This window comes from Sinocyclocheilus rhinocerous, unplaced genomic scaffold, assembly GCF_001515625.1.
Source record: "Sinocyclocheilus rhinocerous isolate Xijiao unplaced genomic scaffold, SAMN03320098_v1.1 scaffold1405, whole genome shotgun sequence".
Taxonomy (NCBI): domain Eukaryota; kingdom Metazoa; phylum Chordata; class Actinopteri; order Cypriniformes; family Cyprinidae; genus Sinocyclocheilus; species Sinocyclocheilus rhinocerous.
In genome coordinates this window covers 665226-681965 of record NW_015645543.1, presented here as the reverse complement: position 1 = coordinate 681965, position 16740 = coordinate 665226, and the positions used below count along the sequence as shown (strand labels likewise).

The window sequence follows — 16740 nt, the reverse complement described above, 5'->3', positions numbered from 1 at the left end:
CTAATAAATTACAGAACGTTTAGCAAACACTGAGGAATCAAATAAAAAATTAAAATAAAAGAGCCTCCATAGCGTAACGTGAGGTAAACAGCAAAGATAACAGGCTTTTCAAAATGAAAACAAAAAGAAAAGTAAAACTAAACTTGTTGTCGGTGACAGTGCTGCATTTGTTTTTCCCACAAGAATACCAACATGTTCACCTTCTCCGGTTTAAGAAGCTGTCTTTTACTTTACTTTAGCATGAAAACCATCCATCGTTTCCTCAATATTCGTGTAATTTTTGCTGCGCGCAGCTTCGTGCTCGTGCTGACGCGGCAAGTATAAACCATGCTCTACACTCGAAGCGCTGCACAGTTCAAACGAGTAGCGCGGTTTCGTTATGCTTTCAGTTTCGTTTGCCGTTTGATGTTTCTCAAATGCAACAGAAATGGCAGCGCTTATGAGTTGAACAATGCGGTGGTCGCGCCAGTTTGGTCGCAGTCTGGAGCCCTGCTCTGGTATAATGGTATATTTATAGTATAAATTCAAAAAGTAAACCTTTAAAAATAAAAGTGTATGTTTTTGGCAGTGATTTGATCATTCAGAATATTTCGCTGTAAAAAATGATTATGATTTTAACAGTAAAAGACTATTACTTTAAAAAGACTTTTAACTAAAGTAAAAATGCTACAGTAAAAACCTGTTAATTGGTTATCAGTAAGTTTCCATACTATATACGATGAATAACTGTAATTACATTTAATGTAATTTTACAGTAAAATACTGTTCAAATTACGGTTTTTGGAAGTGAAAAAGAAAAAGGCATTGTATCATTTACAGTGAAAATCCGTAAATTGACACTCCCAGAATTCCTGCACGACACTTCATATTTTATGTTTTTTCGTTGAAATAACTGTGTTTCTTCTTAGTTTTTTCTTATAAGTTGTGTACATTAAGGTTTTATCTTACATCTAATGTTGTTAAATTAATGTTTATTGCATTATTTCAGTATCATGTGTGTTGCCATGTTGGTGTTTAGTGTTTGTGTGAATGACATTGTGCACCTTCTATATATATATATATATATATATATATTAGTATATCCCTTCTCAGCTTGTGGAAGAGCTGTTTGTGATGAGCTTTGATTCATCATGTGACTTTCTCATCACCACCTGTTTTTGGTGGTTATCAGTATTACAATGGTTCAAAACAGATATTAGTACTTCAATATGCTGGTTTATTAACATTACATCAGTTAATGAAATACGTTTTTTTTATTGTGAATTTAAGTCTGTAAAACCTAAAATGTTGCTTACATATTTTTAACGGTGAAGTTCTGGCAACCACAGCTGCCGGTATTTTACCGTAAATGTCACAGATTTTTTTTTACAGTGTTTGGTTCGTTCACAAAGCGTCCTGCTCCTCACTGCTGCTGCTGAATTTCAAAAGCTCTGGTTCTCTCTTTGGGGCTTCCTGCATCTCTAAAATCGGTACAAATTCAACTGAGCATGATTGGCATAATGTGTCAGCCTAAGCTAGCACATACTGATGGCGGCTTGGTGGATGGCCATAATGCGTGTGGGGCCGGCAGTGATCTCATTACGGACCAGATGTGAGCATCTGTCTCGAGCCAGTCAGATGGCGGATCAAGCTTACAGCAGCCTTTTATTAACAAGATACAGATAGATAGCGATGCTAGCTTAGTTTAGTTTTTCTCAACTTGTACGCAATTGATGATAATGTTCTTCAGCTGTCTTGAATACAAAGCACTTCTCAGCCATAGTCAGTAGAACCCTTTAGAATTTTCTATATTTCTGCATAAATATAACACAAAACATCATGAGTCCTGAAAGTAGACAAAGAGAACTCAATCAAACAATGGAGACAAAAACATTTTGTCATTTATTTATTAAGAAAAAATTATCCAGTGTTAAATATTTGTGAGTGGCAAAAGTATGTGAATCTTTGCTTTCAGTATTTGGTGCAGCAATAACTGCAGGTAACCTTTCTTGTAACTGCTGATACTATTTTTTTTAAATAAAATAAATTAATTAGAGATGCTTTTGATTATTAATATTTAATGAAACAATTAAAATGGAATCCAGAAAATTAATGGGAAACAACTTAGTAAAAATCAAACTGAATTTGAGAGAGAAAAAAAAACATTTCATAGGGTGTTCAAATTTTAAAAAATTTTTTGTTAAACTTTTACCAAAATTGCTGTTTAATATTGTAATTTTCATGATTTCAATTATTAGACATGCTTTTTGATGTATACAATTTAATCTATACTCTATAATATACTCTGTTTTAACAGAGTATAGTATAGTCTATACTCATATATATATATATATATATATATATATGTGTATAGTATAGTCTATACTATACTGTAAAGAGTATAGTATAGTCTATACTCTGTTTTAACCATTAAAACAGAGTATAGACAAATTAAAACTGAAAAATCCAGAAGAATTAAAATGGAAAAAAAACAGAATTTGGAGAAAAATAAAATGGAATTTGGGAAAAAAATAAAACTAATTTCAGAGGGCCCTAGTTTTACATATCACTCAGATGGTCACGTCTTATTTAAGTGGGTGGTGAGACTACAAGATGTCAAGACTGCAAGCAGCCCAACACTGAGCACTTGCAATCTAGATAATGTTGTAAATTAGAGTGGGAGCCTCTGATGTTGTCTGTGGTTCAGGAGTGGCTTAACAAGAGGAATACGACAACTGTAGCCAAATTGCTTGACATGTCACGTGTGTTGGCTCAGTCCATTCCTTGTGAAGTTCACTCAAATTCTTGAATCGATTTTGCTTGACAATCCTCATAAGGCTGCGGTTCTCTCGGTTGGTTGTGCATCTTTTTCTTCCACACTTTTTCCTTCCACTCAACTTTCTGTTAACATGCTTGGATACAGCACTCTGTGAACAGCCAGCTTCTTTGGCAATGAATGTTTGTGGCTTACCCTCCTTATGAAGGGTGTCAATGATTGTCTTCTGGACAACTGTCAGATCAGCAGTCTTCCCCATGATTGTGTAGCCTAGTGAACCAAACTGAGAGACCATTTTGAAGGCTCAGGAAACCTTTGCAGGTGTTTTGAGTTGATTAGCTGATTGGCATGTCACCATATTCTAATTTGTTGAGATAGTGAATTGGTGGGTTTTTGTTAAATGTGAGCCAAAATCATCACAATTAAAAGAACCAAAGACTTAAACTACTTCAGTCTGTGTGCATTGAATTTATTTAATACACGAGTTTCACAATTTGAGTTGAATTACTGAAATAAATGAACTTTTCCACGACATTCTAATTTATTGAGATGCACCTGTAGTTCTGTTTCATCATTTGTGTCTAGCTTGTTCCAGATCTGCATAAGTGAAGCCCTGATCTTTGCTTACAATATTGTTTGACATTATGTTACCTTCATGGACGTCTCTGTGTGGGGTTCACAAATAACAAAGGAAGAATAAAGAGTGCAATGAAATGTTTAGAAACATCTGGAATGGGATGAAAAAGACATCAGAATAAAATTTGTGTTTGATGAAGAGGATATATGAATTGTACTCAAGAAATGTTTACAAATTCCTTAGTCCTTACTCAAGTCTGAGAATGGCCATTTCTGTGGTTATAATCAGATTTTGGTAGAGTTACTGAGAGACAGTGATGTGGATTTGTCATGATTCCTTCCTCTGATTTCCCCTCATTGTCTACAGTGAATGAAGTTTGATGGTGCTGATTTTGAGTCATTTTCCATTTCCAGTCATGATTCGTCTCCCATGTCAGTCCTTCCATACACGTCCAATGACTGTTGTTATGCTTCTGTCTCACTATGGAGTCCTATGTGTTTTAAGACCCATGAAAATGACCCAGAGAAGTTGGCAGTTCTTGGGTACTAGTTCTAGTGCATTTTGTTTCCTGTATGAATTTCTTTTTTCCATGGAACACAGAGGGACAAAGTCAGTGAATTGAATCGTTCAAAGATCCAGGTCAAAATAATGATTTGTTCACAAATCAGATATCGCTGCTTCTTTTGTGAACTTTTTGTACTTGAAATGACAATTTTTGGTTGAATGATTTTGGTTGAACTGTCCCTTTAACTTGTGTTTTTTGTCGAGTGTATGATAGAAATCTCTAACTTATAGTGGTCCACCCTTTAGTTAATGATTGTGTTCATTTTGCTATGTTTGATTCAACTGTTGACTTTAATACATCACTGTCGTTCTTCTTAGAGATATTTATTTAATTCTTAATGGCCGTGAACAGACCTTTGATTACAGGGCTATTCGGTGACAGATTTCTTAAAGCACTGAGCATATGTTTAAATGGGATTCTCTTTTAACCTCAGCCGTTTGGCTTTTTCAGCAGAGCAGACAGCTGCATGGAGATCTCATCAGGACACTCGGCACTGACTGAGACATCTGAATCCAGACGGCTGTTAAGCTCTGGCTCTACATGCCGATGAATGCATGCACGTGTGACGCGTTTGTTTACATAACTGTTTATTGTTATATTACTGTAGTACAGTTTTATTGTTTGTTAGGTTTGATGTAGAGGGGAAAGGAGGATTCATTTTTACTGACCAGTCATTGTCAGTTTTTTTTGGACATTTTTTTTTTAAATTAGGCAAAAACATTTTTTACTTTTATAATTACTAATATTTATATTAACTGAATAAGGCCTGAGAGACAAAACAATTGTTTTTCTTCCATGTGCAAAATAAAAATTACTGAATTTTGAGTGCGAAATTTAAAAAAAATAATTTACCAATTTTATTCATGCTTATGAAAAATAGGAGATAAACAGTGTTTGATGAATGTTCAGAATCCAGAATATTTTATATATTTAGGTGGAGCTGGGATGCTCCTTCCCCAGCTCTACCTGTGATGGATACATTTTCTATGATAATGGCAGCAGTTATTCATCAAATGATGATCAAATGATGGAAAAGAGCATTATAACCATGTGTGTATATATGCAAAGAGTGAAAAATTTAAGGGGGTCTGAATACTTTCCGTACCCACTGTATATATGTACTCACAATCAGCAGACACAATTAAATTTGAGTGAATTCCCCTCAGAATATTTTATATATTCTATCCATCAGAATTTGGCCATAAAAAGTAAGCTTTAATAATATTGGTTAGTTAGTATTTTTCTCTTTATTTATATATACAGTGGTGTGAAAAAGTTTTTGCCCCCTTCCTGTTTTTTTTAATTCACGGCACTGTATATATATATATATATATATATATATATATATATGTTCTTTTTTTTTTATATAAATATTTCTGTTTCAGTTTATACATAATCTATTATGTTTTTTTGTTTTATTTGGAAATTGACCTTGAACACATCAGCAGAAATGGAGTTTCAGATAAAGTTTTGATGAAATTTCCTTTTGTGCTCTGATGAATTTGCAATTCCGTTATGACCACATTCTTAGGGGGAAAAGAGTATTTCAAGTCTATCTTTGTGTCAGCATAAGTTGTGTGTATACGTGTGTATGCGTGTGTGTACGGGGATGACCCTAATTCACTCACTGACACGCTTTGTGCTTTATCACTCAGAGTGATAATCCTCCGTCCGAGTCACCGGCCTTGAGTGGCTGCATCCTGCTGTTCACTCTACAGTCTTGCCTGATCACTGTTTACCATCCACCACACTGAGCTAGAGGTCAAACGGTGGGAAATGAGTGATGCATACCACCATATGTGGTGCAGAAAGACGGTTGCAGAAAATTGTCAGTTTTCCCTTGTCTTGAAACCCGGTGAGCATTTTTGGGCATCAAACATAGGTTCAAAAATTCACAAATATTCACGGCGCGGTTTTGTTTTTTTGTTTTGTTGTGAAAGATTCAATAAATCAAGCTGAACTTCTGCTTGACAAGCGCTATGTCAGCTACACTCTGTTAATTCCGGAGGCAGTTTGTTTTGGCAGTACCTTTATGAATCCACATCCTCTGGACACTCGAGAAAAAGATGAAGCATTCCAGGATGTCTTTGACCCAGATTTCAGACTTCACAAAGGGCTGCAGAGCGAGTCACAGCATGAATGCGTTAAAGATAAAACAGCTTTGCGACAGTAGGGCTAGACAAGTGCTTGTCTTTTGTCTGTGTGTTTTGTGGTTGGATTCTGTGTCTAATTCAAGATGTAACAGACATACAGCTCATTGCATGCTTCAGTCTTAATAAAAATAACGTACATCCTTTATTTTAACTTACATCCTTTATTACATCCTTTCTATTTAGTAGGAATGCATGATATATTGGCACCATTCTATTGCTATTAATATTATCACAACACACAGATATATAGATAGATAGATAGATAGATAGAATATTTTATAATAATACCTTTATATAAAATTCTCATTTCCCCCATTTTGGCCTATTTTTACATTTAGACAGATTACCCTTGCCACCATTCGTCATTTAAAGTAAATATTTAAAACCACTAATAATTGAATACAATTTATAAATGTAATCTAGCAAATTTTTTATACTGTTCATTGATGTTGTGATGCACACACTCACTTGTAGATTTATTTTAACTTTAGTGTTTTATTTGTCATTTATTTAGACGAAATATTATTGAATATTGGCTGTTTATTGGTTATTTGCCATAACATGAAAATAATTATCAGTTTATCGGTATCAACCAAAATTGTCATCATCAAATCATTAAACAAACCTTTTTTTTTAAATGTGCAAAAGAGGTTTTAAAGTCAATCATGAAATCAGATACTGGTATGTCTGACTCAGATATTTGCATATTTCCCTTTGACTGTACTTCATATTGTTTTAGTTATTGAGAGTTAGTGATAGAGTATGGTCGACTGTTAATAGAACATTTGGAGCACAGAACACAAAAGATGAAGAATGTGCCATTGGAATGCAAGATTTTGAGTATGAGCAATAAACTGTAGGAGTGAAGTCGAAGCCAGACATGCCGTGGCCCGTGTAGCAACAGTGGGCTTTGTTATGGAGATGGGTCTCATTGTTTCATTCTCTTTGCTGCTTCCTGTCCCAGCGAGTACAGGATGTTTAAACTGCAGTGTGCCCTTGTGGAAGTGTGTTTCTAGATTTATTGTGTAGGTAACTAATTCTCTCTAGGTTCAACTTTTTGTCCTCCCTGCCTCTAGGCATAGGACAGGTTTACCTCCCAGTAAAGAGTGTGTGAATTGTGTGTAACAGGATTAGGCCTCCATTTCATTATTGAAAAGCTTTGGCCTTTCTCATGGTGTTGGGTGGCAGTGTTTCACCTGTTATTGTTAATGTAAGAGCAGAGGTGAGTGTTTGTATTAATAGCTTACAGTAGAGGACATTTCGGTAGGGACAAAGAGATGCCTTTCAAGGAAAGGGTTACTTCCCAATATACATACAAATTTAAACAAATTGCTATATATTTCATTAGTTGTTGTTACACTTCTTTCTCAAGCAGTGAAAGTATAATTAGTCCATTCACTGTCATTCTGCACCCTGGGTCTCATTAATAAGTAATAATTGTGGACTGAAGCGAGTCAGCTGACCTGACCTTGACATGACGGCAACATTGCCACCCCGGATGTTTGGAGTTTAAGGCTACGTTTACATGACAACGATGTAGTCAAAAACAGAAAAGTTTTTCCCTTGCGTTTTTAAAAAGTTTCACGTATACACGACAACGTTTTCAAAACAATTCGCGTTTACACATATCCGCGAAAACGGCCAAAAATGCTGTATTACGTATGCCAGGCCAGTAGTTGGCACTGCCACCTTGTTAGTAAACAGTACCTGTAGGGAAGTGATGATTATATGTTGTATATAATGCGTCTCCGCTGTTGGTTGTAATATTGGTGAAGTAAATCCACACTTTGCTGAAGAAGCATTAGCAAACTCTTGAGCAGCAACAACAGTACCATGTACTCTTCGCGCTTGCCTTTAAAATCGACACGTACTGCGCATGTCTACATACCTAACACGTGCTACGCATGCCCATTACGTCACCGTTTTTCAAAGATTTCCGTTTTGGGTGTTTACACGGAAACGACAACGGTGCCGTTTTCAAAAACTTCCACTTTGAAACCTGTTTTCAAAAATATGCATTTTCAAGCCATGTCCACACGTACACGGGTACTTTTATAAACTGAGTTTTTCCTTCTTCCGTTTTTAAAAAAGTCTCCGTCCACATGAAAATGCAAACGCATGCTATGAAGCACTGTCAAGAGCATGCCAAACCAACAGATGGCGATATAATCTCAACTGTAAAGCCATGTTGGCCAATCAGAAGCCTGAAAAAGTTTCCAGTAGGCGGAGATAACAAAAACTCCGGTTTCGCTGTCTACATGATAACACTGAAGCTTTTGAAAATCTTCACCCTGATCGGTTTCAGTGAACTGGTGCTGCGTCTGCGTGTGGACGAATGGCCTAACTGCGTAGAAAAAGCTGCTGTTTTAAAAATAACCGCGTTCGTGTGGACAGGGCATCAGTCCCCAAAACGCTGTTGTCGTGTAAACGAACTGGCAAAACGCATAAAAAGTTTCCCGTTTTTGGCTGAGGGAAGTCTAATGGGTCATGGGGGTGGAGGGAACCCCTACAGTGCAATTATGTGGCCAGCAGTCTCACCACTGATCTACCTGACCTGTTTTCATTACTTATTAACTCTTTCTATCAAGAAGAGGAACTTCTGATTATTTAGAGATGTTTTAAAATGTTTTACACATATCGTGTGTTGTTAACATGCACAATAGAGATAAGATACGTTTTACTTCCACAATTGAATGTATTTTGTAGTCAAACAGGCTGTTGTATGAGCAAAGTGGCTGGTGTTTATTTAATAGATTGATTAGATTGTGAAAATTGGGTGTTACATCAAAAATGGAAATGATTTAGCTGATTTGTAAGGAGACAGAGTTAGAAATAAAGGTACAAAAGCTGTCACTGGGGCGGTACCTTTTCAAGAGGTACATGTTTGTACCTAAAGGGTACAAACCCTTAAAGGTACATATAAGTACTTAAAGTGTACATATTAGAACCTAATAGGCACAAAAGTATACCTTTTGAAAAGGTTCTGCCCAAGTGACAGCTTTTGTACCATTATTTCTGAGAGTGTACGAAGGGAAACTATATTTCCTATCATTCTCTGTAGCAGCACAAGACTGATAAAGCAGTTAACATACATAATGTCTAGGGATGCACTGAATGTTCGGCAGCCGAAATGATTAATGCAATGGTGAAAAAAAATTGGCAAAATACATGGGGAAAAAAACTCGAAAAACCGTGTTCGGTATTCGGCCTTCGGCCCAGTGTTTAATTTTTTGTTTGGCTTCGGCCAAGAATTTTCATTTCGGTGCATCCCTAGTAATGTCGTAAATCTAGCAAAGTTTTTTTTTTATGTTTTCATTTTTTAAACATTTAATGTCCCTTTATAACGCTACTATACTTTGGGTTTTATCACCTTGGCAATAAATACAAAGTTCTGTCATGAAACTCTAGATGGCGCAGGCCAATAGGTTGTAACTTCTTTCTCAATTTGATATAATCATTTTATTATTCACATGTCGCAGCTGATTGGTTTCTTTTCACGTCAGCATTCATTGAGCTGCTCAACATTCAAATACTCGGGAAGTGCTTGCTGTCGCAGTTGCAGCGCATTTCAGAAACCCTTCTCCTTCCCCAGCTCCACCTGTATAGATTTGCTATAGGGTAATTTCATATATGTTATATGGGGGTAATTTCATGCATGTTATATGTGCAGCAGGAGTATTTCCTACATGCTCACAGCAGTATGTCTGTGGATGTATTGGCAGTAGCAAGTCTCAGTACTAGCAGATCTATTCTGCCAAGACCAAACACATAAACATTGTCTTACCATGCTAAACTCTCAGAGTTGTCATGAAAGAAATAACAGAAAACTGTAGACTTTAAGGAAGAATGAAGAAGTATATAGTGTCTCATATACTCACAATGAAAAAAAAAAAAGGTCTGCAGAAGTCATTGTTCACTGCACAGGCCTTTATAGCTCATCATGGTTCATGGCTCTTGTGTTTTATCCATAAGCCTGCTAGCAATTCTTGCTTACTAGGTCTTGTTGTACAGTGGTATTGACTTGAAGCTTTTGCTGGGAGTGCAGTTTACCTTTTAAGGACCTGATAATGCACCTCAGAGAGCAAGAACAAAACAAAAAAAAACTATTGTGATGCACAAATGGAGAGTCTGGCAGAGGAACAAACAGGCCCGAGTGCAGAAAGGCACCTAGAAATGTTATTGAGGCCAAAAGTCAAGAAAGATGGAAGATTCTTAAGTTTTGATGCCAGAAATGACTGCGTTCCAACAACACACATTAGCAGAACTATAAGCCAGACTAGAGGAGGAGCAAATAACAAAGAATGAATCAGCAAGAACCTTTATTCTGTATGATTCCCATAAAGGAACTGCTGACTAATTTCCTAATCTCTGTCTACAGAAAATACATGGCGAATCAGAAACAAGACCTTTCATAATCACTGTGTGTTAACTGTTTGCTAATCTCACATAACTCTGGTTACTAGCTTATTGGCCTTGCTTTGGCCTTCACCTTTCAGCTGAGTGACTAAGTTCAGTCTAGTGGAATTCCTCCTTTATTTAGAATGATGGAGAGCTGGAAATCAGTAGAGCTAATGGCATCAGTGCTGTACGAGTCGGGCCACTGTGCCGAGGGCATATAATGTGATGCCATTATGTAAATAGTTACAAGCATTAAAATACACAATGACAAGTTTTCACAGGAAATGTTCATATTTTTCTAATTGCACATCATTTCTCAGAAAGTTTCATCGTTGAGCTTCATAGCATTAATTTAATTCCCTTCTGGTTGGGAAACTTTTCGCTGAGATGCCTTCAAGAAAAAAAATGTGTTTAAGCAGGCCAGCCTGTGGTTGTCTGTTGTTAAAACCAGATCAAACCTGATGTTATTATGATGGGTCTGGGCAATATTAGTGGCTGATGCATTATTACATCATTAATACAGATCAGATTATTTATAGTTTATTTATAGTCTGTGGGGGTGATACTTCATGCAAGCTAAGGTAACAAATAAAGGAATCTACAGTTTCTTCAAAAAGTATTTGGACTTCTAAATTTAAAAAAAATAATAAAAAATTTAGGCTTGTCGTTAAAATGTAAAATATCGTATTAAGCAGCATTTAGAAAGATTTTGAGGTGAATTAGAGGGGAAACAGACTTCATACTTCCACTAAAAAATAATAAACAAAAATGTGTAAGATTAGATTCATCATGTCTTAAAATAATACATTTATTTAAAGGGATAGTTCATCTTCATACTTCCACTAAAAAATAATAAACAAAAATGTGTAAGATTTGATTCATCATGTCTTAAAATAATACATTTATTTAAAGGGATAGTTCATCCATTAAGTTGTCATGTAATCAAAATTGCAGTGTTTATCAATGCACATCATTGTTTTTTAATTCATGTGCCCTCATAGTCTTTAATCAAAAACATTAACGCAAACAACAAAGATTCAAAGATCCTATAATTTCTCAATGGGCAAAATCAAGTCCTGTCATACATTTTTTTTTCCCCCCGAGAAGCCGCTGCAGTCATATATACTGCAGAAAAGATTATTACAATTTATGTTTCATGCCTACTTTTAGTGTCTGAATACTTTTTGGGGCAAATATATTCAATTCCCTTTAAAACATTTGGTCACAAGTAATATCCTATATACACTGTATAGAAAATATTTTTAATATTAGAGATTACTATTTTGCTGTGACATAACAATATGTTCAGAATAGTTCAAGGTTTTTTTTTTCTTTCATCTTGGTTTCTTGTTTTAAATGAAAATGAGATCTGATGAAATCAAGAAGATTTTGGCTTTTTGTTTCAAAGTGAATTCAAAATCACATGGAAGCAGATGTGCAGATGACTGCAGTCTATAATCTCTCGGATTGACACATGATGCAATTCTTTGTCTTCCTGCTGTTTGTCTGATCCCCCTTAAGTACTCAGAACGTGCTCATTTGCTTACTGACTTGCTGAGTAGCACACTGGAATCCTTCATTACAGGTCTCTATTTATAGACATGGACGGCTCTCCTATCAATTCAGGCTGCTTAGGCTGGATTTAACGTGCTTGTTTTTGTACCATAGACGTTAAGAGATTTTATCACCGTCAGGTTTTGCGTCCTGAAGACGAGCTGTCATAATAATCTACTTCATAAAGGCATACAGATGCTCTTCTACAGTATTTCGGGAACTGGTACTGGTTCTTCAGAGGATCAGTGAGTTTTAAATGATAAATAGAATAAACTTTAATAGCTTTAGCCCTTATTGTAAGCCATTGTGTAAGGTGATTTGTTGGGGACAGCAAGACTTCTTACACATCAGGTAAAAGCTTGTTAAACATCGCCACCTTGTGGTAGATTTTGAAGGCGCTCCTATAGAACATTTGAGACAATTTGGATATAAATGGAATAATACTTTATATAAGGATGGAAATAGTAATAAACAATAAAGATTTGTGTCAGTAATTCAGAATCTAGTCACCATTGGCAAAAGGATAGCTTTGTGTGAGTCCATATGCGAAAATCGGACAAGACAAGCGGTTTGAATGAGAGAAAGAACTACAATCCCATGGAGCATTGTGAATGACATAATCAAAAAAGAGCTCTTATTGGTGGAGATTTGTAATGGTAATAGTAATGTAGGTTTTCACTAGGAATGCCATAATTTAAAAAAAAAGGTGAAATAATGTGGGCTGGTGGGTGGCTTCCAAATTTGTGGAAAAAATGACTCTTATCATATCTTATTTTTAATGAGTCAGTCAAAAAGATTCATGAAATGACGAAAAGATGGATACAAATTGTATAATTTAACTTACAATATGCAAAGGAGTGGAAAAATGTTCAAACACTCCATTGAATGTCAAAGAACTTTAATAAGTATTAATAAATACGCTTTTCCTACAAAATCTGTAATTTTCTGTCACTCCTTGGATGTAGTAAAACATCAGGGTCATGTTTGTTTTTTATTCTGTCCCTGGCCGTAATTCTAACCTTGAAATCAAGATTAGGCACAAAATAATGTCTTCAGAATCAATCATACATGTGCAATCTGACTGAAAATTTAACAAATAGTTGTAATCTGGCTCAGAGGAAGATATGAATCATGTCTTTGTGGTAGTTTTTCTGGTGATTATGGAATAATACAGGACTTCGTCACCTGGTTGTCGAAAGCAAAATTCCACGAAATGCATATCATAATTTGAGAGAAAGTGTGACATGCTAGAAAAAAAGAAAAAAAAACAGGCACCCCAAAATTAGTAAGAAACGAGTGTTGGATTTCATTCAGCAAATATAATGCAGGGCGGTGTTATTTATCAAGTGATTCTGTAATTTTTAAATTAAAAAATCATTTTGGTGAGCCAATTATTTTAAATTCTGGAGCCCTGTAAAATCTTCTGTGAAATGTTACATTGTGTAAATCAGTGTGACTTAAAAACTATTTTATCTTTTTGTTGGCATTATAGGTGAGCTGTTAAGCCAGCCCCGACCTGAGGGACTTACTGAGATCATCTGCCCCAAGAATGGCTCGGAGCGGGTCAACGTGGCACTAGTTTACCCTCCAACCCCGACTGTGATCAGCCCCAGTCATAAATGACATTGACTTCACCTGCACTGAATGGCCTCCACAAACCGCTGCACCTCTTTTCCCTATATCTTATATCACACATGTACACACACACAAATATATGTGTGTGTTTGTGTGCGCCCTGCTTTCTTGTTGCCTCTGTCCTTCATCCCATATCTGAGGGGGTTGATGGACCACTGGATACCCGACAAGTGCAAAGAAGGTTCATAATGGAAGCTTGCCATTGGAGGCCGTCATATCAGGACATACTTGCAGGTATAATATTTTGAAGCTACATGAAATTTGATGGATCTGTTATGTGAGATCTCCAGCTTCTGTTTTGTTCTCCTCTTTTTCAGGTGTTCAGCTCCGACTGCCAACACACGATGAACTGAAAGTATTAGAAACTGTTGCACTGGCATCCTGTTTTTGTCTATGTACACCTAAAGCTTTTTCAGTCACCCTGAGCCTTCCACAACGATTTAAGCCTTTCAGTTCAACGTGAGATCAGACGTTTCTCTTCAAGTTCTTGGAAGTTCCCATTTGTTGCATCTCTTGGACTGAAATCTTGTGCTGCTGGGTGCCGAGTGGTTAAGCTGACAGAGAATGGAAGCTAAAGGACACTGTTTCCTCTCAGACATAAGAAAGACTTTGATTAGCGAGGTTAGATGTTAGACTGATGCTTTAAATGATGTTATATTTTAAATGCATGCCTCTAAAATACAAAAATTATTATTAAATGACATACATGGATAAATGCACTAGCCCAGACCTCTTGAGAGGTTTAGTCTTATCAAACATAAAAGGACAGAATTGTTGGGCATAAATCTTTGACATCTATTTATTGGTTTTCTGCTCACAGACACAATGTGTTAGTATTGGATAGAGATATGCAGACATTTCAAATTATTTTTTTGCAGCCAAAGATATAAAAAATGTTTCTATCTATCTATCTATCTATCTATCTATCTATCTATCTATCTATCTGTCTGTCTGTCTGTCTGTCTGTCTATCTATCGTTCTATCATTTTATCGTCCTATTTTTTTCTTTCTTTCAGTCTATGCATAATTTTATACCCACATACACTGGTGCTTAGACAGATAATCATACTCCATAGCATGAGGGATATTATTTTAAGCACGCAAATACAAATATCAGCCATCTGGAAGATTGCCACATTGTTTCTTGCACATGTTCACACTGTCCTATAAGATGCAGTTTTGGATACATATGAGCAGGAATATTGATGTACAGTCACGGATGTACGGAAATGGTACAAGTTCAACAATTCAACCAAGGATGTTTTCACTCTTGAGGTAAATTGTGTAAGCATATCTACTTAACTGTAAAGTTATTTGATAGATATTTAATACATGCTCTTTAAAAGCAGTGTCTGAATCATATTGTACATAAAAAGTGCACATTTAGGACAAAAGAAGCAAGACTTTTTTTTATAAGAACTGATTCATACTTAGAAACTATTGTGCATTGTTTCAGTGTTTCTTTTTGGAGAGGAGAGAATCTGCAATACGTGTAATGTTTTGTGAACAGTTGAAAAACTTTTGTACATATCTTATTTTTGTAAGCTAACAAGCTGTCACCAGTATCCCATGTTATTTACTGTGCATTGTGCATGGCTACTGTGCTCAATGTAAAATCCACAAACTGTTTTCGAAGTTATAAAGAAGTTATTCTTTCTCATTGTAGGACCACAGAAACACCAAATATAAAGGCTGGTTTCCATGTTGTTGTACTGTTGTTTTCTTTCTTTTGTTTCTCCTGTATTTTGTTGTTATAACATCTTCAGAGCAATTAAGCAGAAATTAATAATTTATGGTGTATGATGATGTATATCTGAGTGAAATGGCTTCTCAACTGGATTTTTGTCCAGCCCTCCTGTCATCAGAGAAGAGATGTCATTGTGAGGAGGGGTTACTATTAAAGGTTACACGTACACTTGAGTACACTTGAATTCTACTAAATTACAAGTGCACAGATACATCATTTATATTATTTATTTAATAAACACTGCAATATTCCATAAAAATAGGATTTTTTCATAATGTTGCTCTGACTTAAAAAAAAAAAAAAAACATTATTTGTCATATAACTTGTTATACTTCATTGTACAGCTAAATTGTGGCTAAATCTGACAACAAAAATGATGTCATACCATTATTACACTCTCGAAGAGCAATAGCTAGAGATATTTTGAATCAACTACAAAAATTCATTCAGAAGCCGGTAACTACCATAGACATTGAGGGGGACAAGTTGCTCCCCGTAATTAGAAATTGCCAAATATATTTATTTTGTTTTTGTACTGCGCTGCTGCACTCCAATACCCAGCCCTCTGTTTGTTGTTAGGATGACAAAAATATTTAAAAGTAACATTTTTTTGCTGGTCTAACAACACTAGTCAATGCCAACATGATTGAGATGGCCGATCAAATCAAAGTAGGCGGGGCTTACTGTTCACAGAAGGAGAGCGCGCCAGCGCGAAGCCGGTTTTAGCGTTGAATTAGAATGAGGTAAGTTGGAAGTAACACTATGTAAACATCAAAACAACGAATATTTGACAGCTGTTTAACGATAGAAAAGTTAAAACGACCGACAGTTATATCAAGCGATGCAAATGTTTGTGTTAGAGCAAACTGCTGGACATTTTTCTCAAATATGGTCGTTTTGGTATCGTTTTCGTTATTAACAAAGTGAAACATTAGGCGTTTTGCGACATATTAGACATACAGATAAGAGTTGTGTAATATGAATGTGTTCATATTTTAAAAAATAATTTGCAAATAGTTCAAAATGAACTAGAATTAGACGTAGAATTTCTTTCACAGTTCTATTCCTTTATATGAACCCCAGTGTTCAAGGTTACGGCCTTGTAATAGCAAGTAACGTTATTAGTATAAAAAATAAAATAATAACACAAAATGCTACTCAGAAAATCCTTCACTTCAAAATAAAAACAATATTTTTACTCCACAAATCTAAAAACATTCATGCGTCCACAAATCCCTCATTAACAAATAGACACAAAAACTTTGATATATTCACCATGATACAATGCCACAGATAATTATTTTCCAGACACAAAATTTGATCAAATTTTCTGTTCGTAAATCAAGTGAACATAGA

At 35.6% G+C, this 16740-nt stretch overlaps 1 protein-coding gene across 1 annotated transcript in view; it reads left to right on the top strand.

Annotated features, from left to right (window-relative positions):
- The window catches only part of mfhas1 (multifunctional ROCO family signaling regulator 1), a 31452-nt gene extending 16925 nt beyond the window's left edge, over nucleotides 1-14527 (top strand). The window contains exons 2-3 of the mRNA XM_016510215.1: nucleotides 13495-13871; nucleotides 13955-14527. Of these exons, the coding sequence (XP_016365701.1) occupies nucleotides 13495-13625 (131 nt within the window). The 3' untranslated portion in view covers nucleotides 13626-13871; nucleotides 13955-14527. The remainder of the gene's footprint in view (nucleotides 1-13494; nucleotides 13872-13954) is intronic.
- Nucleotides 14528-16740: the final 2213 nt, after the last annotated feature.